The following is a 24283-nucleotide window of genomic DNA, read 5'->3' on the forward strand; positions in this document are numbered from 1 at the left end:
ATCAAACACGAATGCCTCCGTGTATTTATATCTTGAGTCGTGCACTTAAGCTTGCAATTTGTTTATAATTTCCCCCATACGGTGTTGGAGGACCCTTCCACATTACTCTTCTGATTTATCTCTTACTTTCAAATCTGGTTATGACAAAATGACCTCAGGAACAATTTAATTTCTACATGTCATCTCCTTCAAATTAATGAACATGGTCTGATCCTCAGAATAAGAGAGTTTTCATAGATTAATTTGTATGATTTACAACAAAAAAAATACATATTAATTTGTATGTACATAGATGACCTTTGGCTTAGTTGTAAAATAACCCTCAAAGGCTATCATGCATGTCAAGGGGTTGCTAAAGTTCAACTAATCCATTGTTCACTTTCATCCACTATTATGAACATCTTGTTAGACTAGAGTATCGTTTTTACTGCACGCGTTGAAAATTGATATAAAGATCCTATATATCCTAATTTTGAGAAAAAGAAGAAAGCAAACTAATCTTATATATTTTACATTACTGTTTGAATTATTTTAAATTAATTATTTTAAAATTCAATAAATTTATCATATATGATGAGATATAATTAAATGTATAATTAAGTAAAACTTTTTACATTTTCTATACATAACCATTAATTCTCATCCAAATATATCCTAAAAGTTTCAAATTTGTAGTACGTAAATAAATGTACGATCATAAAGGGACTGTTAGGTTAGCTAGGTTCCCATGTCTAGGAGCTACGTTATAATTATTAATTAAGGTGAAGTAAAACATTGTCAAAACTCAAGAACTCTCTATTCAAAAATTGAAGAGCTAAGGGAAATTTAATGTAAATTAAGTCCTTTAACACAAGAGCTTAAGTGCTCTATTCAAATATTGAGTGTACGTTGTATTTCTCCCAAGAAAAATGTTTGATCAACTTGGGTGATGTTATTTTACATCTAGAGAGACTTGAAAAGAGAAATAATTAGATATATAATAGAATTTATGATATGATAAAAAGAAAAAGATAAAAATAAATAAAAAAATATTGATTATATATATATATATATATATATATATATATATATATATATATATATATATATATATATATATATATATATATATATATATCATTAATCTTCTTCAATCTTTTGAAAATTTGTGCTTGCAAGTCATGTAGACTTTGGATTCTTCTTTTTTATAAATAGCTTTTATATATTGATGTCAATTTTACCAAACACAATAACTAATGAAATTTTAATTTATTCCTTAATTATTTTAAATTGTAATGAAAGATTTTTTTATATATTGGTTAAATCCTCTTTTAATTGTATTAATTCATTTTTTTATCCATAAAAATAAAAAATACCATTAATAATTTATAACAATATACACTTTTTAATCAATTGAGTTAAACTTCTTTGATGAATATAAAATGATTAACTCATTTTCTATTAAATGTAAAGAATTTAATATGGATTTTTGAGTTGAAAAACATATTCCCTTCATCCCAAAATAATAGTCATCCAAGTTTGTTTTACACATGTCAAGCAAAAGTAATAAATAGACTAAAGAAAATAATAATTTTACAAAATTAATCTTACATTATTATTAATTTATTTTTAGATTTTGTACTTAACCATTAATATATAAGGGATACATAATTAAAAAAAGATAATTAATGTTATATTGAAAAACTAAAATATATGATAATTATATTGGGACAAAAAATATTTTCTTACGTGGTAATTACAATGAAACGGAAGGAGTAAAAGAAAATCATGAAAATTAGAAATATATTATATGGAAGGAAAATATGGTAAGCTAGTGGTCCAATTTTTTAAATGATTTGGAATGGAACTATTAAGCTATGGAATTAAGATTGAATTATGGATTTAGAATTCTATCAATCCCAATTGTAGAAGCGACTAGAAGAAGAAAAGAAAGAAAACATGTTTTCCTTATTCAGATTCTGAAGTCCTTCTCCTCATATTAGATATTTTTTTCCACTAAAAAACAATATCCTAATCATTTTGGTTTACTTTGAAAATGAATTAAAAATTAAGGTTATTTTGGTTTTAAGATACTTCTTTCCCATTTTTTCTTAAAGATTTGGAATGGAACTACATATGAAATTAAAGTTCAATTATGGATTTAGAATTCTATCAATACCATTGTGTAGAAGCGACTTTTCAGAAGGAAAAAAACGTTTTAATTTCCTTATTCAAAGATATTTCCCATATATATATATATATATATATATAATCATTTTGGTTTACTTTTTGAAAATGAATTACAAATTAAGATTGGTTTTAAAGGTATTTCTTTCTCAACTTCCCCACATGTCCTATTTTTTAATACTACTTTTAAGGGTTGCAACTTGCAACTTTATACATGGAAAGGATTTTTTTTTGTTCTTTTAACAAATTAAATTTCTCACATTTATATCTAATTATAATTTTATTTTTCATTTCTAAAACCACTCATCAATCTTCTTGAGACCTTAATACATCTTAGTTAAAACGAAACAAACAACATAACTACTACTACAAAATTATTCTTTATATATATATATATATATATATATATATATATATATATATATATATATATATATATATATATATATATATATATCCTAAAGGTAACTTGGGCAGTTATAAAAAAGAAAGACATAATAAGTATCAAAGTTTTGAAAATTTTCAATTCATTTTCCATTGTCCATATATAAACTAAGCAATTGCAGTTTTTTAATCTGAGTCAAATCATGATTTTTTTAAAATTAATTGGTCAATTAAAAAAACACTATCTTTGGATAAAAAAAACAAGTATGGAAATAAGTTGGTCCCATAAGCCCTAATTCATGAAGGACCTAAATTATTTTTTTTATCAATAAATATTAATTGTTATAATGTCAATTTTTATTAGCAAAATTTGAAACTGTGATCATTCCTTCTTTTCCTCCTTCCTTAATTATCTAACCCAACTTATATCTCCAACAGACTAAATTACTACCTTAGTTAGTAACACTATCTTTTAATCTCATTTTTATTTCCAACATGATCAAATTTGCAACTAATGATATATACGAAGCTACTTAAGAAGTTTTAGGTTATTGTGTTGGTATTTCTCCAAGATTGTCATTTGTCGTCTTCGTGGACAATGAAGCTTTTATGGACGAGTTTGAATTTTGTTAAAAGATAGTATTGGATTTTAATAGTGAGTTTGGGCTTACACTAATAATATTAATGTTTGTTTTAAGTTTGTTAGCTGGATTTGAGCAACTCTTATATTCAATTAACTAATAAATTCATTTTTGCCTAGAAAAAAAAATACTTAGGCTTGAGTGCATTATAGCTAGCTAGTGTGTAATATGTTTATTCCAATCTAGCTTGTAATTCTTTTCTTTGTTAATTGGCTGTCAATTTTCTAAATAAAATCAACACAAGGCAATTAAGTTGACTGTATTATTCACAATTTAAATCTCGAGAACATTTCAGAAACCGTTTACCACTTGGTGCGTGCGTGCAAAGATTAATTTGTGTCAAATTTGACTCTTAGACTGACAACTGTTTTAAAGACTCACGAAGATTTTTGTTATTTATATTAATTACGCGGTCCTATTTGACTGAAGCATCCTCTCGTAGAAGATCATGCATAGTATGTCTCTACCAAATATTCAACTGTTTAAATTAAACTTTTTGAGGTAATAACAAATGTGGCATGTTCTGCAGAGGTAAATTTATAACTTTTGTCCATATTCACTACACATTATTAACGTGTGCTTTCATTCAGTGCACCTCAGCCTAACCCCATGTGAAATACATTCGATATACAGTGCAAAATTAGTAACATTCACTACCCCTTCTCGATATGTCAACAATTTCAGTTAGCTACTGTTTCCACACCATGCAAAAGTCAAATACATCCCTCTATATATAAAGACACAGTACATAGTTATAGCAGCATATTAATTTTCATTATTCGTTCCGTTTTTTTTATCAAAGGTTGCTAATTATAAAGTGTTGCTAGCTGCTAATTAGTCTGTACTACTTTGCAAACATGCCAAAGTATCAAGGTGAAGAAGAGGCAAGAAAAGCACAAAAGGGGCAATTCGTTGTTTATGTGGGGGAAGAACTAAAAAGATTCACCTTACCACTATCTTATTTGAAGAACCCTATCTTTCAACAACTGTTGAAGAAATCAGCAGAGGAGTACGGATATAGTGACTCAAGAGGCATAGTCCTTCTATGTGATGAATCAACCTTTGAAAGCTTCATAAATTCCAAGATGAGGATATGAGTTATTGTATTTATTTGTACACCCAGATTCTCATATATATCTCATTTTTACCTCATTTATCTTCTTATTTCTCTCTTTATTTAGTGTCAAATCATTTATTATATCTATTGGTTTTTCTTCTTTTCTTTTATTTGTCTCTCTATCTCTCTTTCCACCTGAACGCTCAAATTTGGGTGTAAGTTCAACTTTTTTCTGAGGATATATAAGAACTGCTCATGTAAGTACTATTGTAACGTTTCTGACGATGGGGAAGACGATCATAGTAACAATTGATGATACTGTCTACATCTAATTCGCCTTAAATAATTTATGTAAAGGTAGCCATTATTATCTAACTTTTTGTTTTTCAGAACGTCAAAGCATGTTCATAGACTACTCTCCTTTGTTATTATTCGTTATTTTTACAGCTTCCTATACTTGCTCGTGCATGGGAATCTGAAACAATTTATATTGTAGATAAAAGAAATTATGTTTCTTGTTTATTGATGGTGCATGTGTTAAAGAAAAGCAAAAACACAAGTGGAAAGTTGTTTATTCATATTTAGCACAACAGGAATTGTTGACGACTTGTTTGTGACAATACTAATTAGAGAAGGGAAGGTAGGGGTTGTTGCATAGAGGATAGATGGTTAATGATAAATGAATACCCATATATCAAAGATAACTATTTGATATTTATTTTTCTTTCATTTTTATGTCTTATCAAGCCATATCATCACTACTAAAAAAATAAACTTTAATAATGATTTTATCAAAATGGTCATTAAAATCGTTAATTCAAAGATGATTTTAGAAAATTGTATTTGAAAGTCAAGTGTTTTGATTTTGTTTACCCACTTATACTCATAAGGACGTTTCTCTTTCCTGTTTCTTTGTGCGTCTTTGCCTAGCCAAGACCATCACAACTCTTCCCCACCAGTCATCAGCACCGTTTCAGGTAAGGTTTAGCTTAGTGTTTGGTTCTTGTACAGATTACCCATTCCGGTAGATTAATGTTTGGTTCTTGTCATTGTTAATTTCTAGGGCTTTTTTCTTTTCCATTTCAACGTCGACAACTAAGTTTTCAGCACCCAAAGCCCATGGTAATCTCTTCTCCTAATTCTCTTTCCTTACTTTTCTGCATATGCTTATTTTAATTTTAGATTAGATTGTTGCTGGAATAATCCAACCTTCAATCATCCACACTAGTAATTCCAAAATTCACCATCTAGTTACGTAAATCGTAATTTAGTTTAATTTTTATTAGTTTGGAGAAGGATTCAGCTTATTTTTTTAGTATTATTATTTTGTTAAGTCAGTGGTGTTTTCTGATTTGACTAGGTTTTTCTACAGCTAGATTTTTTCTCAATGAGCTCACTAGCATGTTTGAGTGTAGCACTCAGAAGGGCTCTGTTTGGTTTACTCTTAAACCATGTTCGTGCTAATGTTTTCTTCTCTGTTAATATGTCTGGAAACTGATTCTTGCTTCTATGCCTCTTTTTAGCATCTTGGAAATCTAAGGTGTAGAGGAATAAATTGGCCACTGCTGGTGAAGCAGTTGAGTATAGAAGCCTTATACGTGCCGCTGATGGGAAAAAGACTAATTTCTACTTTGATATGTATCTTGAGCTTGCTATTTTCAAGTTTGCTTTTAATTAGAACTTATTGTTCATGCTTTGTCTTTTACTAGTATACATATATTAGAGATAGAGATTATCTCTTCTGATAAGTTAGGAATTAAGTTCCTAATCTGTTTCAATTCTGACATGCAACTTTTCTATTCTGTTTCTAATGGTTAAGAGCACTTGATTAGAATAGGCTAATTTCAGCAAAGTAGAATAAGTGAAAAGGAGAGAATTGAAGACATGATACTTGGGTTTAGTCATTTGAATTTTTTCACCCCATATTCTTTGGTTATTCTCCAATCAAAATTGGAGTTACATCTTGGTAACCTATGCAATAAAAGGTTGATGATATAGAGTTTTTAAGATAATTTTTAAAAAATAGTCTTAGAAAGTCACATAAATAGCCTACAAATAGGAAGAATTCTAGAACAAAATGAGAAGACGATTTTTTGAAAGATCGCCTTCAAATTCTCAATTTTTTAAAAAAAATTTTAAAACTAAAATAACATACTAAAATGGTTTCTATAAAAATCGATGTATAATCAAAAGATTTTAAGACAATTAAAAAATAGTCTCTATTATTATTTTATTGCCTACGCATTGGAACAATGGGAATCTAGGCACCGAGAATTATGACAACAAAGTGTTAGGTCATCAAGAAAAGTTTTTACTTTAATCCTAGCATTCACCAATAAAATAAAGCACAATTAATAAATAGTTGAATTTATTAAGTATGTTGATATGAATTTGATTCCATACTATGTGTATGAAGATTTATCAAGAGTAACAACTAATTCTGACAATTTCTTTGCTTTAAAATGAATTAATCTTTAACTATTATTAAAATAAAACACTTGATGTTAACAAAGGTTAATTCAGTTTATAAACAACATACTTATATCTTATAAGAATAATGAATTTAATCGTTAATGACGTGAGGATTTTATTGGTGAGTAATTTGTAAGTATTTTTGTAAGCGTTCAATGAGTTTTGAGAACTATTTGATCTTAAATTCTCAAATTGAACTCACTTTTTCAAAACAAAAAAGAAAATATCCTTGATGAAAGAAAAAAAAAACTTTAATCCTAACATTCAAAACGTATGGGTTAGAACTGTAGAACACCACAAAAATAAAATATGAATAGGATGGTGACTGGTCCGTTAAGTGCTTGACATTGTAATATATTCTTATCAAATAAGTATTTAACTAAACCGCCTTTCTTGAATAAGTAGTAGAATAAACTCCCTATTAAAAAAGCCTTATCTATCCTTCAAACGTGCATATATTGTAAAGATGGAGTAAAAAAAAAATACTATATTATAATACGGCAGGAATCAAGGTAAAATGGGAGTTTGTCATGTACTAGCCTCAACAGTTGAGTTAAACTTTCTCCAGTAGAGTTTGTGTTTCCTGACTCAATTTCCAAATGCCAAGTAGACAATCACATTTTTTCCACGCCGACGAATTATCGAGTATCAATCAAAAGGTACACCATATTGACTAATTCATGATTTCGTATCATGTCTCATTAGAAGTTTTCCACCCTAGTTCGTATTCAACCAAATACTCTACACAATTGTCACCTCTATTAAATAGTGTTCATACGATTATTTAATAAGCTAACAGTAATCATCTTTCATTTTAACTGTTCTACATGAATAGTGTTCATATGATTATTTAATTAAACCAGAACCATTATTCAGTTCCAAATCCTCTTACCCCATTCTATGTTGAAACTTCCAACCAAAAATACATCTAATGTATCAACTCTATTCGTCGGCATTATTAAGTGTTTCTACTTACACTATCAAATTTCAAAGTAGCCTCTGCTGCTTTCATGTAATGTTCCTAACATAAATTCTTGGTCAGATCACCCACCCAAGTAGCTAAAGAAGTGCTCATTTTACTAGTTATGGAGAATAAAAGTATATTCTGCTTTCATGTACTGAGTATCAAACGCATCCATAACGCGGCTTTTATTTTACTTGGTTTACGAGCAAAGCGGTTGATTATAATGAATCGTAACATTTAAATAATTAAAAACTCCTGTGCTAACAAAATCATCTCAGATATCTGGGGAGGCACGTGTTCTAAAATTCATACCTTTCTCCCAAAAATAATGATATCGGATAAATTCCCCATCCATCATTGGGAAAAGAACTAGAAAGATAATTAATAAAGAACCTATAACAAAATTCACCATGTCTTGTCTCTGAACAAGTCATCATTGCAATGCCCATCGTCAGTGTTTTTCTTCATCACATCTCTTCAACTACTTAGACCTGTTTCTTTTCTAAATTAGATACAGCAAGCCGTTGTCGCTTCTTCCAAGCTGGGATCTTGCCAGGGAAGGCCCACCTCAACAGTCTCTCCCACGAATAGCAAACCAAAAACATTAGAAACGCCCAAAGCAATAGTTTATCCCTTAATCCCGCTGGCAATGGCACTAACTTCAACCAGTCATTCAAGTCCCTGAAGAGATCTGATGTGATCACAGTAAAGAAAACAACAGCAGCAACAAGTGCATACCGGAACGGCCTGTTTTCCGAAATACTCTGGTTGAAGGGATGGCCCATATAGTTCACAGCAAATGTGGCCACCTGAAGCATCATGCTCACCATATAGGAAACAGTATTCACCAGGTTGGGATGAAAATCTGCATCAGGCTCAATGCATTCATCTGGCATGTGTTTTTCAGCTTCTTTCACAGACGAGATCAGGAAAAGCAGGTGAATAGAAAATTGTCCCAGGAGGGAAAGGAAAACATAAGCACAGAAGATGTTGGGGTGAGGACGTTCAGCAGAAAGAGTGGGAAGAGGGCGTGCATGTGAGATAAAGAGGAAAAATGCAGCAGTGAAGACACCACTTATTGTGGCTTGTATGTCACCTAGCTTGACACCATCTAGATACATAACACTCAACACATATGCAGTAGCAAGACAATTGAGACCCAGAATTTTAAACATCTGGAGGGTTGTCACTAGGGTACTCCTACCTTGACGAATTATATCAGTGGTGGGAGCAACAGATGCATGCTTAGCAGTGAATGGAGATGCCATTGAGGCATCCCCAAGCTTGACAATGGGTGCACGACCATCTCCCTCCTCATTAAGCTCGTCCATCATCTTTTTAAGCTTCTGCCGTTGCATCTCAACAGCTGCCTGATGACGGTTACCAGATGAGTGACTAGTGGAATCTGATTTTGAAGCAACTTTGGCTTTTGAAGTGCCTTCACTAGCAGGCTTAGATTTCTTTTGCTTGCCAGATTTTGAACCTTCTTCCTTAGATGAATCTGAAGAGGAGTTTCCACTTTGAGTTGGAGGCAATGCATTCAGAAGAGCAATTCCTACATGGGCCTAAACCAGAGTAGTTAATCTTGAGACCTGCAGTCTTTATTATTATTCGGTAAAAGATACATGCAATATACTAAGTACTTCCAAAATAATGCAAGACTAACAGCAACTCAGATTAATACCATGATAACAAAATACCACCTTCAAATGTTTGTAACTTCAATTAGAATAATAGAAAAACTCACTGGAGACTGAAATAACATGGCTACGTAATTAAAACTGTTGCCAACAGATCATCTTGGATTGCAAAAAAAAAATAAATCCAGCTCACATACACCTGGGATTATTTGGACCCAGCCCACCCAACCCACAGGATAGACCAGGTTGGCTCATGGGTTTCTACGTATTTAATTTCGAAACTACATTTTTCTGATTTCCAGTGTCAAAACATTACTCAGCCCAACCAACCCACTACTATTATTTTTCTGATTTGTCTTGTTCCTTTTTTTATTTTACATATTTAAGGGTTTTCCTTCTTTTTTTCAGATTTCTCTTTTTGAAGAAAAATTAGGTAAGCTAAATAGCTCAACCCACCATCTGGCGGGTTGAGCTGGGTTAGCAATTTCCTGGCTTATAAAAACAGTAACCAAATAGAGTTGGCTCACCTTTGAGCTTAACTAGTGACAGGCCAAGCCAGGTAGCATGTTTTGACAACTCTCCTTCACATGTGACTAAATAACTGTATTAGTAAGGTTCCTTAATTTTACAATCTAATATGGTGGGTATGGAGGTTGTAATTTGTAAGCAGACTCAATATTTTATTTTCTACTGATGACTAAGAAGTTTAATATTCAGAAAACAAAATAAATATATTGAATATTACCTATACACATTACCTGTTTCAAAGCTCCAACATCATTGGTTCCATCCCCACACATCAAAGTTAACCGTCCCACCGTTTTGAAAGTGGTCATGATAAGTTCTTTTTGCTCAGGAGCAACTCTAGCAAAAACCTGAGACAAAAAATGTAACTGTCACTGATGAAGGCAGTACCAAAAACTCTGTTCTAATGTTTAGCTATTTAAGTGTAGATCAAAACCTTAACATAAGGAATGACCCGAAGATGAGCTGATGTCTGTTGCAACATCTCAATGCAATCACCCCCAATACAGAGATCATGAGTTTCTGATAAAGACTCGACCTCTTTCTCACTGAAACCAATTATACCTATTATCAGTCAAAATTTTGAAAAAATGAAAAGAAAATTAAAAGTGACTCCAGAAAAGTGTGTGTAGGCTTTGGAAGCATTGTTGAGTAAAAACTTCAGCTTAACAATTTTGCAGAACAAGTACCTTTGCAGAGAACATAATAAAAACTAAGAATGACTATAAAGAATTCTTACATTCAACAAATACTTGTCTAAAGCTAAAAGCAACAAGAATTAATTGCATACATAAGATAGTGCAACTAGAAAACTACCTGTAGTGAATGTTTTCAGTCTCATCAGGGGACACCCAATTATATCCCTCACCATTTCGTGTCGGGCCAAGGATTAATGTTGGTTTTGATATAATATGAACTTGGCTAGCAACATGGCAAGCTGTCAAAGCTTGGTCACCGGTAATCATCACCTATCAATTAAGTGAAAGATGCTAATCAGTTACTTCTTGCTAATTTAAGGATCCCAAAACACTACATCCCACCCCCCCCACCCCCCCCAAAGGAGGAGGGTAAGCAGGTTCGTTAACAATTTACATGAATCAAAAGAATACACAAAGCTTACAAATTGCATACCAAGCCTTCAGTCTCAAAAGCAAGCACACTAACCCAAAGGTATCCCAAATAAATTGAATTGATGAGTACAAAAATCATTGTGAAGCCAGATATTCTTAATAAAATTAATGAACTCTAATGATAAAACTTGATAATGACAACTAGAAGATCAAATTACTACTGTTCCCCAATGGATCATATTGAAAAAACCTTAACAGGGTTAAATTGATCCAAGGTACTTGAACAACTGCAACAATAATCAAGACTCAATGTCACTAAAAGGTAGGATACAATTCATGAACCCCCATGTATGCTAAATCCTTATGAAGAGCCTCTCACCATGCCTTTATTGGTCTCCCTCTACCCCACATTAAAGAGACATCATCTTCAATTCCACATCTTACTAAGGATAAAGCCTATGTAGGAACCAGTCAGATATTACTAAATCATGCTTGAACGACAAAAGCAAAACTAACAAAGACTTCTTCCCACTTAAGAATGGGAAATCTCATGTGCCAAATCCTTATTAATACCATATCATTATTCCTTCTAATCCTTAGTAAAGGAGCATCATCTATAATTTCAAATCATACAGAGACCTGTGTAGGAACAGAGTCAACAGACTAGCATTTCAAATTGTCTATAAATGGGTTTTCATCATTTTTCCTTTCTAGGAGCTACTCCAATCCAACCAAGGTAGTCAACATTGAGATCCCAGCCAAGATCGAGAGGGGGAATTAAAAACATTAGAAGCAGCAAGCACAAATTGCAGAAGCATATGATCCCATGGTCTAACACAATTGTGATCATCTTGACCCCAACTTTTCCCACTAATGATCTTAAATGCCTAATCTTATTATTCTCATCCATCCTAAATGCCCATGTATTATGGTTTACTCATTTTGATGACATTTATGTTTCATTCTTGCTTACCAAGCCTTATTCCCACTAAGAAAGCTGACACATGGATTCTACAATTCCATTATGCTCAGCTCCAAAGTGCTTGAACATAAATATTTGATATTAATTAAAACATTGTGAAAAAAAAGAAAGCAAATTTTCAACCAATATACATACACAAACACACAAACACTCTAGGACATTTAGCTCCTAAAGTAGAATGAAAGAAGCTATATTCAGCTCATTTCCTCATAAATCATAAAGGCTGATGTTTTCATTGGATCTAAGAAAAAAAAAATTACAATAAGGAAAGCACTTCTGTTTTCTTGTAAGAGAAGCTAATTTGAATGCTGCACTTACTAAGTCATGTGAGGATTCTTTCAATTCAGATAAAACAGTGGCTGAATCTGATCTTATGGGACAATTAAATACCTGAAAATAGCACCATACCAACATTTAGCATCAATGAAGATAAAGAATTCTAGAATTAACTCAAAGATTATATGAGGAAGTCAATTGATTACCACAAAACCTGCAAAAGTAAGTCTACTCTCCACTATATCCCTATCCAAGCTTCTAGCTTCACTGACCTTAAAGCATAACAAATAATAAGCAATAATGCAAACAAACAAATGTTGAAAGTAATTAATGAAGCAAAAATGAGGAAGGAAACCAAGCATTCTTCTCAGTCTCTCAATTACACTTAAAAATGAGGATCCAAATTTGTCAAAAAAATAGAAAAGGGAAAATTAACTTGAAACTATACAAAAATAGGTGCCATTAGAATTAAAGCCAAAATAGACACACATTGAACATGATTTCCAATCAACCAAGTTTACCCACTTCAAATATCTAAAATGACAAGGCAGGAAACTTAAAACAATTATTCTTGTTATCCTGTGCATAACTGAATATACAGTGGAGAAAAGTTCATGAAACAATGTAAAACCCATAATATTCTTACTGTCATGTCATCAAGAGACTTGTAAGCCAGAGCAAGAACACGAGACCCTTGACGTGTGTATTTTTTGTAGGTCTCAACATATGATGGTGGTATATCAATGAGCCTATCTTGTATAACTTCAGGGGCACCCTAAAATAAAAGGTCATAAAGAATTCTTAAGAGGGGAACAATAAAGGAAAATAACACAGTAACTTACTAGTTACTATTGTTCAAAAGTTTCTTTAAAACATGAAAGACCTTAAAGTAGTACCAAAACCAGTCCACTCAAATTATTTTATCTCTACGTAATATCCATAAAAGCTCTTGGAAAATAACAAGTGCACGGGTCAGCCAGAGCCAACATTATAGAACCAACTGCCAAATCCCAGTACCCAGAAAATATGATAATGAATTGCTATTTGCCAAGACCAAATCTAATCAACACTTGATGCCTTTACATGCTTTTTTATGAGTGCAACAAATGGAATTTTTTTATTAACAGACTAGGGTAAGCACTTTAAATTTTAAATATATAAATACTGCCAATACATTTATTAGAATAGATTGGACCTAACTCACTCCCAAAAGCTAGCTTAGTGGATTGTTGTAGCCATATTCCTAGCCATTGAGGGACATCTTAAACATTTAACATATGTCAATCGAAAGTGACAGCAACCATGGTAACATGCCCAATATAATTTTAATTTTCATTTCGTAGACCCTACTTTTTTTAAAGATAATTTCTTTATATTTTATTGCATGGATGCAAATTCTATAATATATATTCAATTAATTTCCTGATACATTTCAAAATAAAAAAGATTAACAACTAAATAAGCAGCAATCCATGTATAATAAAATTGCGTAAATTATAGTACATAAATTATCATTTATATTACACACATTTATATAGTTCAAGAAAAGCAATTTTCACCATTTAACCTTTACGTAGATGGTCAAAATTAGCCCTCACACCTCTCACATGATACATCCCCTCTTAATACATGAGACATGCCTTAAAATTAGAAAGAAAAACTTACCAGAAGAGTCAAAACTTAAGCCACAAAAATTTAAATGAGAAAGCTCTTGAAGAACTCGGATAGTATTCAAAACATTCAAACATAAAACAATCAGCTTTCTTGAGTTTATTGATCATTACAAGAATTATTTGAAATTAACAAAATAAAATATTTTAGCGCCACATTCTTTGATGATTAGTAAACCCACATGGCTATTTTACAAATCAATTTTCCTTCTTCCCAACTCACTTATATTATTGACCATTTCATAACCCCTAAAATATATGATACTACAGAGTGTTATACTTTGGTAGTCTAAATCCTCAAGTCATGGCTTCATTAACTATAAGCCAAAGTACATAATACCCAAGAAGCAACTTAAATCAAGAAGGACCTAATTGGGAAACAAGCATGTATCCAAAGGTATATATATCTACACAAATGAACAACCCACAAACCTTCACAAAGGCAAAAAATTCCTCCTGAATGCGAACAACAACTGCCATTCGTTTTAAGTGAGATGCAAAATGGTACCGATGTACAATTTGGACAGGTTGGCCAGTTCCCCTGAAATTAGATAGCATATCAGGATAAAACAAAAATGACAGAGGGCTTTAAAAGTACAAACAGGACACATTAATCAGGAAAATGAAAGAACAAGAATGAAGCATTCAAACCACAAACATCATAGACTATGAATATAATATTCCCCAGAAGTAACATATTCTTTTTTTATAATCATTATATTCCCTTGCTCAAACAACAGGAACATTGGAATGTAAACCAGTTTGCCAACCATGACTGGCAGCAATCAAACTAAATGAACCCAAATACCATAAATTTCCAAGGCATAAAATCTGACATTGCACATGATTAAAAAGAGACAATTATTTAGTTGCATAGAGAATAAAGCAGAATTAAGATATTTAAATAAGCAGCAATGGATTCACTTACTTTTTTGGAACAGCCTTGTCATCAGATTTATAACTCCAGTCAATTCCCCTAAGTGCAGCCTTCTCAAGAGGATCACCAACCTGGGAGAAAATAAGGAATATATTAATAAAAATATAGCGTCAACAAACAATAGCAAATATAAAAGAAGCAAACACACAAAGTCCTTCTAACTCTAAAGCCACCAGAATCATGAATACCTATTGTTCAAGCTTGATAATTATCAGGTAGAAAGCATGAAAAATATTTATAACCTAGAAAAATTAGGATATGGAGTGACAGAATTGTGGAAACAGAAAAGTTTTATTTTGATTCCAAAACAAAACTACTTTCTATATCATCCCAAAATTGATTTAGACATAAGTAATTTGATTTTAAGAAAAATGAACCATGGCATACATTACTTCTGTCTGTTCATCATGGAAATGGATCCCCTGTAGTGACTTGATCACTGCATGAGATCCTAGCCTTTAAATAATTTTTATTAATATAATATATTTCTATTATAAAGTTGAGGTTTAAAATATTTAATGCCAACCAAATGTTAGATGATGCAATTTTTTTACTTTGGACTTGGCTTAGGAACTTGGAGAAGGATTTTGCCACTCACTACAACATTTGGTCTAGCAACCTTAGCATAGGCTTTTATAAGTAGTGATGGTCAGTTTTAATTTCTCCCTTTATGTAGCCTGGCTTGGTTCCTAGCCTGACTCCATTCGGTCAGCCTCGGACCCATACCTTTGGCTATCTATTTGTAATTTGTATCTTTGGTACCTCTGGTACTTTATTAATATATATACATATCTTTTGCTGATCAAAAAAAAAAGTTGAGGTTTAAAAGAATAAATGGTGAGATCATGACACTTGGCCTTGTCAAGTTTTTTTTTCACAACAGAGGAGGGTCTGTTTCCATTCAACACTATAGCAAGGTCTATTTAATCTCCAGAAGAGAGGCATACCAGCTTATTTTCAACAAATACCAATGCATGGCAAGAAGCCAGGATTTCCACTGTTCGCACAGGCACTTTACTCGTATCAGATTCCAAATCTGTAGTTCCATTCAACCCAACAACTCCAGAAAATTCCTGCAAAGTGGGAACTAAAAAGTTACACCACAAACTATGGTCTTAAATGAAAAATCAATACCATGACTGATATGGACATACCATGTCATCAGATGTAAGTGTCCCTGTCTTGTCAAAACAGCATATATCAACCTGTAGGGCAAGGCATGTACAATAAGTTACATAACCATTTTCATATGATCTAATATATCTAACATAGTAAAGGATGTACAAGAGTAGAAACATGGTGACAGGCCTCCAGGTACCTTTCCAGCAAATGGTATTCGAAAAGGCTCTGTGCAAAAAATCCCACGCCGTGCCAGTGCAATCAGAGAAGTATTAACAGCTATTGATAATTCCATTGGTAACTCAGGAGGTATCACAGAAGTAACAATAAGTGAACAACTTAGTATAAGTTTATACTTGCTCCTTGTGGGATCTTCTAACCCCTGTAAGCATAAAAATTAACAATTTACCAAGCCATACCGCAATTTACCATTAAGACCAAACCATATCAATGTTCACCATGCATCTGTAGGGAAACATTACCTTAACAAGCACATAGCCAGCAGCAATAAGGGCAAATACAACCAGGAATAAAATGAAGAATCCACTTTCCCAGCTATTAGCAGTCACCTATAATATGTCAATTCACCAACCAGGTGAAAAATCATCAAAATGAGACTGAAATCACAAACTCGGGCTCAGTAAGGTTTGGATCACTTTACCCTTTCTGTAGAGAATAAGATTGTTCGCATCAACTTTCCTTGACTTGTTTCAAACCCCGTTCTCAAGATAACAGCCAAGCAGCCACCATCAGGTGTTTTTAGAGGAAAACTCTTGACTCCAACAAAATTTTAAAAAAAAAAATGAGAAGGATGAACACTAGCTCAACATAAAACAAAAATATATAATTCTCAGCCTGAAATAACCTTATCTGGAGTGTGCTGCAATATTTTAGTTCCACCAAATAACACATGGTTTTTATCTCGCTTTGCAGACAATGTCTCCTCCATCGCCCTACCCGCGATTGAAATCTAAAAGGATGGTCATATCTAAATAAGATTCGTGCAAGAGAACATGACAAAAAAAAAAGCTCCAGTCTCCATAGGCTTATCAGATATGTATTTAGATAAAACAGCCAACCATATGATTAAAGATGTCCTATCCCAACCTTATTTATTTTCCACGTGAAAAACAATGAATTCATATGATCAGATACACAATTACATAAACAAGTAAACATGGAGGCTTGGACATGCATAAACATTTAAAATTTTGGAAAGAACAAACTAAAGTATTGAATGCTCTATATAAATCATAATATAGTTAATCCTCAATACAGTAGGAATATAGTAAATAAATAAAGATAGGAGGAAAAAAACAGTGTGGCAAACCTATATCTCAACAGTGAGCAAATGACAAACTATGTTAACAGAAGAATTCATCATGTCAATAATCTGTCTGAACAAGTTGCTCAGCTTCCTGGGTGAAATCAAATATCATTACTTTTAGATATTGAAGACTTAAAACCAACATAGAAATATGTCGAGAGATACTCAAGAAAGAAGTAATTACTGCCAACAATGTCGAAACCAGCAAACAAATGATGCAATTTTGGCAATCAGACAGTGTCATCTACACAAAACTTTAAGAAAATATAATCCCCTCCCCACAAAAGCAACTTATTCTTTTGAGCATATCATATATCTATCAATGATCAAACAAATATATTAGTGAGTAGTTCAGAAAAGAGTAACACCTTCCATTGAGGAGTAGACTCGCCTGTCAGAATAGCTTCATTCACAATCACACTTCCAGCCAATAGAAGCATGTCTGCTGGTACAGACTTCTCCTCCCCATTCTGACCAGAAGAGCGACCTATGGAGACAACATCACCAGGCAAAAGATCTGTACCAGAGAGTTTTACCCACCTATAGAATCCAAACAATATGCATGCAAGTATTAAAATTTTACTTTAAACCCAAATATCAATTATTAATTATTAAGAATGAGATAACATACTTGCCACAGCGATGAACCATTAGGATCTGACTATCCACTCTAACACGTCTTAACTCGGTAAGAGTTTTCAACCGACTTTTTGCCATGGTTGACTCAAACATAAACAGCATAAATAGAGTGAACAAACTGTAATACCAATATTCATCTAAACACCAGAGACCCACACAGAAAACCTGATCATAATTATAAGCAAGAACAAGTCAAGAGTTGGCATGAAGATTAAAGACAAAAAAGAGAGAATTAAATATTGTTAAAAAAAAAGGATACCTGAAATACGAAAAAAGGTTCCATGCAGTGCTCTTTCATCAATTTCTGAAATGTTGGCTGAGGATAATCAAATCTGGAAGATCAACAAGTAGAACATTAGACAGCAAAACTAAAACAGCATAATGCCCATAGATCAAATGACTGAGAAGATACATGTCTTCTTGACAAGAGGGAAAAAATCAAGAATCACCATAATTACCAAAATAGGGGGATTGCAACTAAGACATGTCTAATTCATAAATATTGATGTATAAGAATACAAATCCAATACACATATCTATAATATACCAAGGCAGATTGTGATCTGAAGAATAATAAAAATGATCAGAGAAAAAGGAAACCCACACATTCCGCCCCCATTTCTCAGTAGCAGCAAGAACTTTAGCTTCAGAGCCATGGCCACTACACTTGAGATAATATCCAAATGTTTCTTTAGTAGGGTAGGAAAGCTTGCAAAAGGTCCCCTTCTCCTTTGAATGCACAAAACATTGCTTTCTAAAATCGAAGTAGTTCTCTTCCAAATCCACCGCTGATGAAGAAGCTGCAGACTGCACAACCAAGCACTTAACCGTGATAGACAACCAATAAAATTGCTCATCAAAAACACAAACTGTTAAGAGCAGAAAACAAGTAAACAGCAATGTTAAAAAGAGGCAGATGGATCCACAAACCAAACAATTGAGAATTAGTAAGGAGAGTTAGCAAGCATACATAGGAAATTGCATATTCACAGCACAGTTTACTTTTAAATCTGTTGGAAATATAAAAGGCATCACAATTATGAAATCATGCACATTAACAAGAACAGAGATCAAAATATACATTAAATTTCAAACATAAATTAAGAGAAGTTTATTCGTATAGACTCATCTACTTTTCTTTTCCAACCTGAAAAGCTATCATTCTAAAAAAATTGCAAAATACAAAATTAATAAACAAAAAGTCAAAGACAAACACATGAAGTGCCCTCCAAAAATTGTTGCTATCTGGTAGAAACCTGGTATTGTATTAGAATGAATAGGGGGAAAACCAACCTGAATTCAACTGCAAACTTGTAGAACTTCAAAGGTAGGCACATCCCTAGTCCAAATGCCTCAATCTTCTCTAAAATTAACAAGATGTTTGTCATCTCAGCTCCTTTATTATATATTTATACATGCAGTATCCTACCCTAGCTAAGTACTTCAGGCTAGCTAAATACTGATTATAACTAACTGATAAACTAACCACTGGTTGTGATTTGTAACTAACTAACTAATGACTTCATCTATCTATCTATCCATATTGAAACAAGTCACACCAGGGCACCAGCTGTTAGCAGCATGCTGACAAAGCCTACTCCACCACTTCAACCGCAAATAGCCTCAACCCCTTCTGGGTCAAACCGCAAACACCAATTCTCTGTTTTCTGAGTAATTTTTGGCCATCAAATAGTGTTAGTGACTCTGTAATTTTACTCAATGTTGTAAAAACCAGACCAGCAGTTGAACCAGTGAAAGCATTCATTCACAGTTTATTGGTTCAACTGTGGTTAAGCTGCAGTTGAACCATTAGTAATTAAATTTATATTTTTAATATTGTATAATATTTTATGTAATAAAATAATATAAAATTATGATAAATCAGGATTTAAAAAATTGTAATATAATATAAAAGACTAAATTATATGTTTTATAAGATAAAAAATAATAATAATGATTGGAAAAATAATTTATATTTATGTGAAATCCTTAAATATGTGTTTTTATTTATATTTATTAGAAATGTTTTAGATTAAATCAACAAATATATTTTGAAAGACAGCTTCAAACCGGTTTTCTGCACTGGTTTTCACCAGTTTGACCAGTTCTTTACAGGTTCTAAAATTCTTCAGTTTTTTTGGAATTAATAAACCAGTCACCCAACCGGTTTCCAGTCAAACCAGCCATCTTGTCCTGCTTTTAAAACAATGATTCTACTGACCTCTGGACCAATTCCATCCATTTGGACAAAACTCCATTCTCAGACAAGGACCCAGCAGCACATCTTTTAGTTTCACTCCTCTCCTCCTTGAGCCCCTTCAGCAAGATTTCCAAAGGTAATCCTGCCTTATGACAAGAAGTGATCCTACAAAAGTCTAGAAATTCTCCATGTATTCTTGCATTGAGCCATCTTGCATCAGACTCCATAAAATTTCATACGGATTCTAGATCATGGATGGCTAAAATGCCCAATGACTGCATTCCTAAACATCATCTAATCAAATTCAGAATGCAAGACTCCCGCCATTGAAAGCAGGACTGGGTTCGCCCTTCCATTTTCATAAAAAAATCCATCATGCACTCCACTTATTGGATACTTCCCAATCAGAAATACCTTTCAATTGAGTTATCCAGCCATAAGCATCATCTCCAGCAAAATCAGCCCTACATACACACTATTCTTCCTGCAGCTCGTCAATCTTAGACAATTTCTCACACCGCTTCCTAGGTGCTCCTAATGTGAGCATCCATCAGTAATTGGCATTCTTCTTTTCTCTACTGTCACAATTTTTGCAGGATTTTTCCACCACCTCCATGCAAAATGTGGTGGATGACTTACATTATTGTCCCTGGAAGAAGGAGATATGATGCCAGTATATTGGAACTTGGTATTTTAATAGAAAGAATGGGGAAATCTCTCCTTAATACAACTGCAAATTTGCAAATCTTCAAGGAACTGCACCTCCCTAGTCCAAAGGCCCCAATCCTCACTCAAAATGACAAGATATCCTTCCTTCCCTCACCTCTCCTCTATTATATGTATAGATTACACGTGACATCCTACCCTTTCTAACTACCTCCGGCTAGCTAACTACTGAGGTTTTCTATTACTATCTCAGCATCACAAAAAAGTTAAGATCACTTTATCCATACAAGGTATCAACAAAAAATTGTCCTTGAAAATTTTGGCTTTCCTCTCCAAAACATAGGCACCTAGTCAACACATGAATTACAAACTGCCAAAGAACTTTGACTTGTTTACTCCTCTAAAACCCTACAAATTGGCATATGAAGAATGCTCCAATATCTCAGGACAATTTTAATTTGTATTAATCCTGTAAAGTACTACAGAATAATATATCAACGCCCAATTCCCTTCAAAGGCAATTGACCCAATAATCTACCACCTTACCGGAACTTGATAGTTTTCCTAAGATATATTCCATACACAAACTCCATCTTTCACCCCCAGAATCAAAGAAAATCAGATAACCAAGGATCTAAGTGAGGCAGTTTACCAGCATTCTCTACAAAATACTATTTCATCACAGGCTATTTCAAGGAAATAATTCAAGAAAATATATACCACTATCTAACATTCAATGACACCTTTGTTGGAAATTCGCAATAATTGTGGTCACCCCTAGGCCGAAAAGGGCTAACTACGAATGACTAGAAAGGCTAAATTAAGCATCAAAGAGTGCAGCCACCAAGATACGGCTCTTAGGCGGTTGAGATCCCACATCGACTAGAGATATGACCCAACTAGTGCTTATAAGGCTTGGGCAATCTTCACCTTACAAATCGATTTTGTGGGGTCGAGTTAGACCCTAAGCCCAAATTCTAAGAACCATTATTTTGTATCCATTGATGCATATCATCCAATAAAAAAATACTACACAATGCAGAAGAGAAATAGAAACTCCACTCCAATAAAAGAAAATCCCCATGAACTTAAAGGTAACAATTGAGAAGAACCTTTCAAATTACACAATGCACTTACTTTCAAAAGAGGTTCACAAGTTGTCAATCTAGAACATTCATACTTTCTTTTAAACCCACCTTCTTCAACTCGAACTTATGCCATATCAAGTTATGTCTTATGCCAGGAAGGAAATTAACCAAGACACTAACACACACTCTCTTCCAATTTTTCATTGACTGAGCTCTAACCATCTTCCATCTTCCCTTATACTAATCTAGTTTTTCCACGCATAAACTCAACATAGTTTTCTCCTCCGAAATATCCTGTATCTCAACTTTTTCCATCTTCCAAATGAAAGGAAAAAAAAACATAAAAACTCAACCACGCTTAATTCAACTATTCAAAACACGTCAGACACTTACACTTTTCCGTGAATGAAGCGGCACAACTTCTTTCGAACCCGAGAACTTCGCCGGAGTAATCTTGCACGAATCTGCCTGATCAATATTCTTAACCTGAACACAACCAAAACAAAAATAAAAAATACTATAACAATTCTCCACAGACACACAGTTACTAAGAAGGGGCGATGATTGATAATAGAGAGAGAGAGAGAGAGATCAAATTACCTTGCTATAATGGGCGAAGCATTTGAAATCAACGGACCAACCGGTGAAGAGAAAAACCAGGATGTGAAGCGAGACGAGGGCGCCGAAGACAATGGCGGCGTCGACGAAGTCGAGGCTGGGAAGAATCGTGGAAAGCCACGCGCCGTAGAGAATAGCGAAGGGCCAAACGTCAAGGCGCCAGGGCCATCGCTTCTTCCTCAGCAAATCGACTTGGTCCACGACCTTGCCGCCGACGTGGAAACTCGACATCGAATAATCGCCGTGATGCGAGAGTTAGGGTTTTGCGATGCGAACGAAGGGTTCTGAATCTCAGATCTGGTTTACGAGAGTTAGGGTTCAACAACGCCACGCCACTCGCGACGATTCGGTCGTCTTCCCAGTTCCCACTATAAGCTAGTACTACTCTCTTCCCTCTCCCTCCCCGCTGAAGTGAAGCCTAATTACTTAACCCTTCACCCTTAATTTATTAATTATTTAATTTAATTTATCTTTATTACAATTCCGTTAAAAAAAAATTGGAAATCGGTTTTAATTGAATGTAGAAATCATTTATTTAGTTATGAATTTAATTAAAATAAATTAAAGCTGTAATTTATTTTTAGTTAAATTATAAGTTTGGTCTTCGATGATTTTTAATTCTCTCCTCTCTTTTTTAAATTAAGATATTTAATTCTCTTAATTTTTATTCAAAAAATTTAACTCATTATCTTTTATCAAAATAAAATAATAATCCATTAAAATATTTGTTTTTTAGTTAGCCTTATAAATATTATTTTATATGCATTATTAGTTACAAGTTATTAACTTTTTTTCAATTATAAAAATTTATAAATTAAAATATATATATATATTTAATATATAATTTTTTTAAATTTTATTTTATATATTTTTATTTTAAATAATTTATATTTTTTATTTTGTCAATTTATAATTAAATTTCATAAATTCATATATAAATTATTTACATAAATTATTTTGTAAATTGATTTTAATATATATATATATATATATATATATTATTTTTACTTTAATTATATAAATTATTTACATAAATTATTTTGTAAATTTATTTTAATATGTAAATTATAAAAAACTATTCTAATTATATAAATTAATAAAATTTTAATATTTAATGTTATAGAAACTTACACGTTAATATTTGCATTTTGATTTAAAAAATTATTTAATGAATAAGTTTTTTAATTCTTATCCTATTAATAAAAGTTACATAAATTAATATTTAAATTATTTATATAAATTATTTTATGTAATTTATAAAAAAATTATGTAAACCTTTTTGTAAATAAATAATACAAATTTTTATTTTAATTATAAAAAGTAATAAATTTTTATATTATTTAAATATTATTATGTAATTTGTATAAGTTACATAAAATAATTTTTTGAAATTATCTATGTATCAGTTTATCTAATTTTTTTAAAATTATAATAAATAATAATAAATTTTTATAATAATAATTTATTAACATATATTTAAATAAAATTTTATAATAAAAATATATATAATATTAAATATTAAATATTTTATTTTAATTTATAAATTTTGATAATTCAAAAAAATAACACATACATATAAAATAATATTTATAAAATTAATTAAACAAAATAAGTGAGTTAATGATTTATTATTTTATTTTTAAATAAAAGGTCATAAATTTAATTCATACCAATATCTTTTTTATTTTTCATTGTGACTTCTTGTCACATAAGCTTATGCTAACAGTCTATATAAACATATTATGTTACTATTAATACATCACATCAAAATCATTTTTTGACTTTGAATGGTAATAAAATTACAGATTTGATATATTTTAATTAAATTTACAGTTTTCGTTC

General features: G+C 32.1%; 1 protein-coding gene and 1 long non-coding RNA gene across 2 annotated transcripts; one reads left to right on the top strand and one right to left on the bottom strand.

Annotated features, from left to right (window-relative positions):
- Nucleotides 1–4286: 4286 nt before the first annotated feature.
- Nucleotides 4287–6279, top strand: LOC102667382 (uncharacterized). The gene is made up of 3 exons (XR_414070.3): nt 4287–5225; nt 5312–5370; nt 5772–6279. It is a non-coding gene; the product is annotated as an uncharacterized lncRNA (long non-coding RNA).
- A 1619-nt stretch (nt 6280–7898) lies between these two features.
- On the bottom strand, nt 7899–22866 carry LOC100807022 (probable manganese-transporting ATPase PDR2). The gene is made up of 21 exons (XM_003523144.5): nt 22424–22866; nt 22217–22309; nt 18474–18676; nt 18129–18201; nt 17862–18034; nt 17599–17770; nt 16769–16873; nt 16565–16675; nt 16386–16472; nt 16103–16285; nt 15939–15989; nt 15732–15857; nt 14776–14855; nt 14280–14388; nt 12824–12952; nt 12384–12449; nt 12220–12291; nt 10666–10817; nt 10286–10397; nt 10083–10199; nt 7899–9249 (listed from the first exon to the last, which is right to left on the bottom strand). Exons 1-21 carry the CDS (start codon nt 22670–22672, stop codon nt 8170–8172), a joined length of 3543 nt encoding a protein of 1180 aa, XP_003523192.1. The 5' UTR covers nt 22673–22866; the 3' UTR covers nt 7899–8169.
- Nucleotides 22867–24283: the final 1417 nt, after the last annotated feature.

Source organism: Glycine max, chromosome 4, assembly GCF_000004515.6.
Source record: "Glycine max cultivar Williams 82 chromosome 4, Glycine_max_v4.0, whole genome shotgun sequence".
Classification (NCBI taxonomy): Eukaryota; Viridiplantae; Streptophyta; class Magnoliopsida; order Fabales; family Fabaceae; genus Glycine; species Glycine max.

What these genes read in the sequence shown, in the direction of transcription:
- LOC100807022 (XM_003523144.5), bottom strand. Translation starts at nt 22,672, where the DNA reads ATGTCGAGTTTCCACGTCGGCGGCAAGGTCGTGGACCAAGTCGATTTG. An exon ending in TCTTATTCTCTACAGAAAGG is followed by an intron (nt 16,473 to 16,564) that starts GTAAAGTGATCC and finishes GACATATTATAG; the next exon opens with GTGACTGCTAATAGCTGGGA. An exon ending in AGTCTCTTGATGACATGACA is followed by an intron (nt 12,450 to 12,823) that starts GTAAGAATATTA and finishes TTATGCTTTAAG; the next exon opens with GTCAGTGAAGCTAGAAGCTT.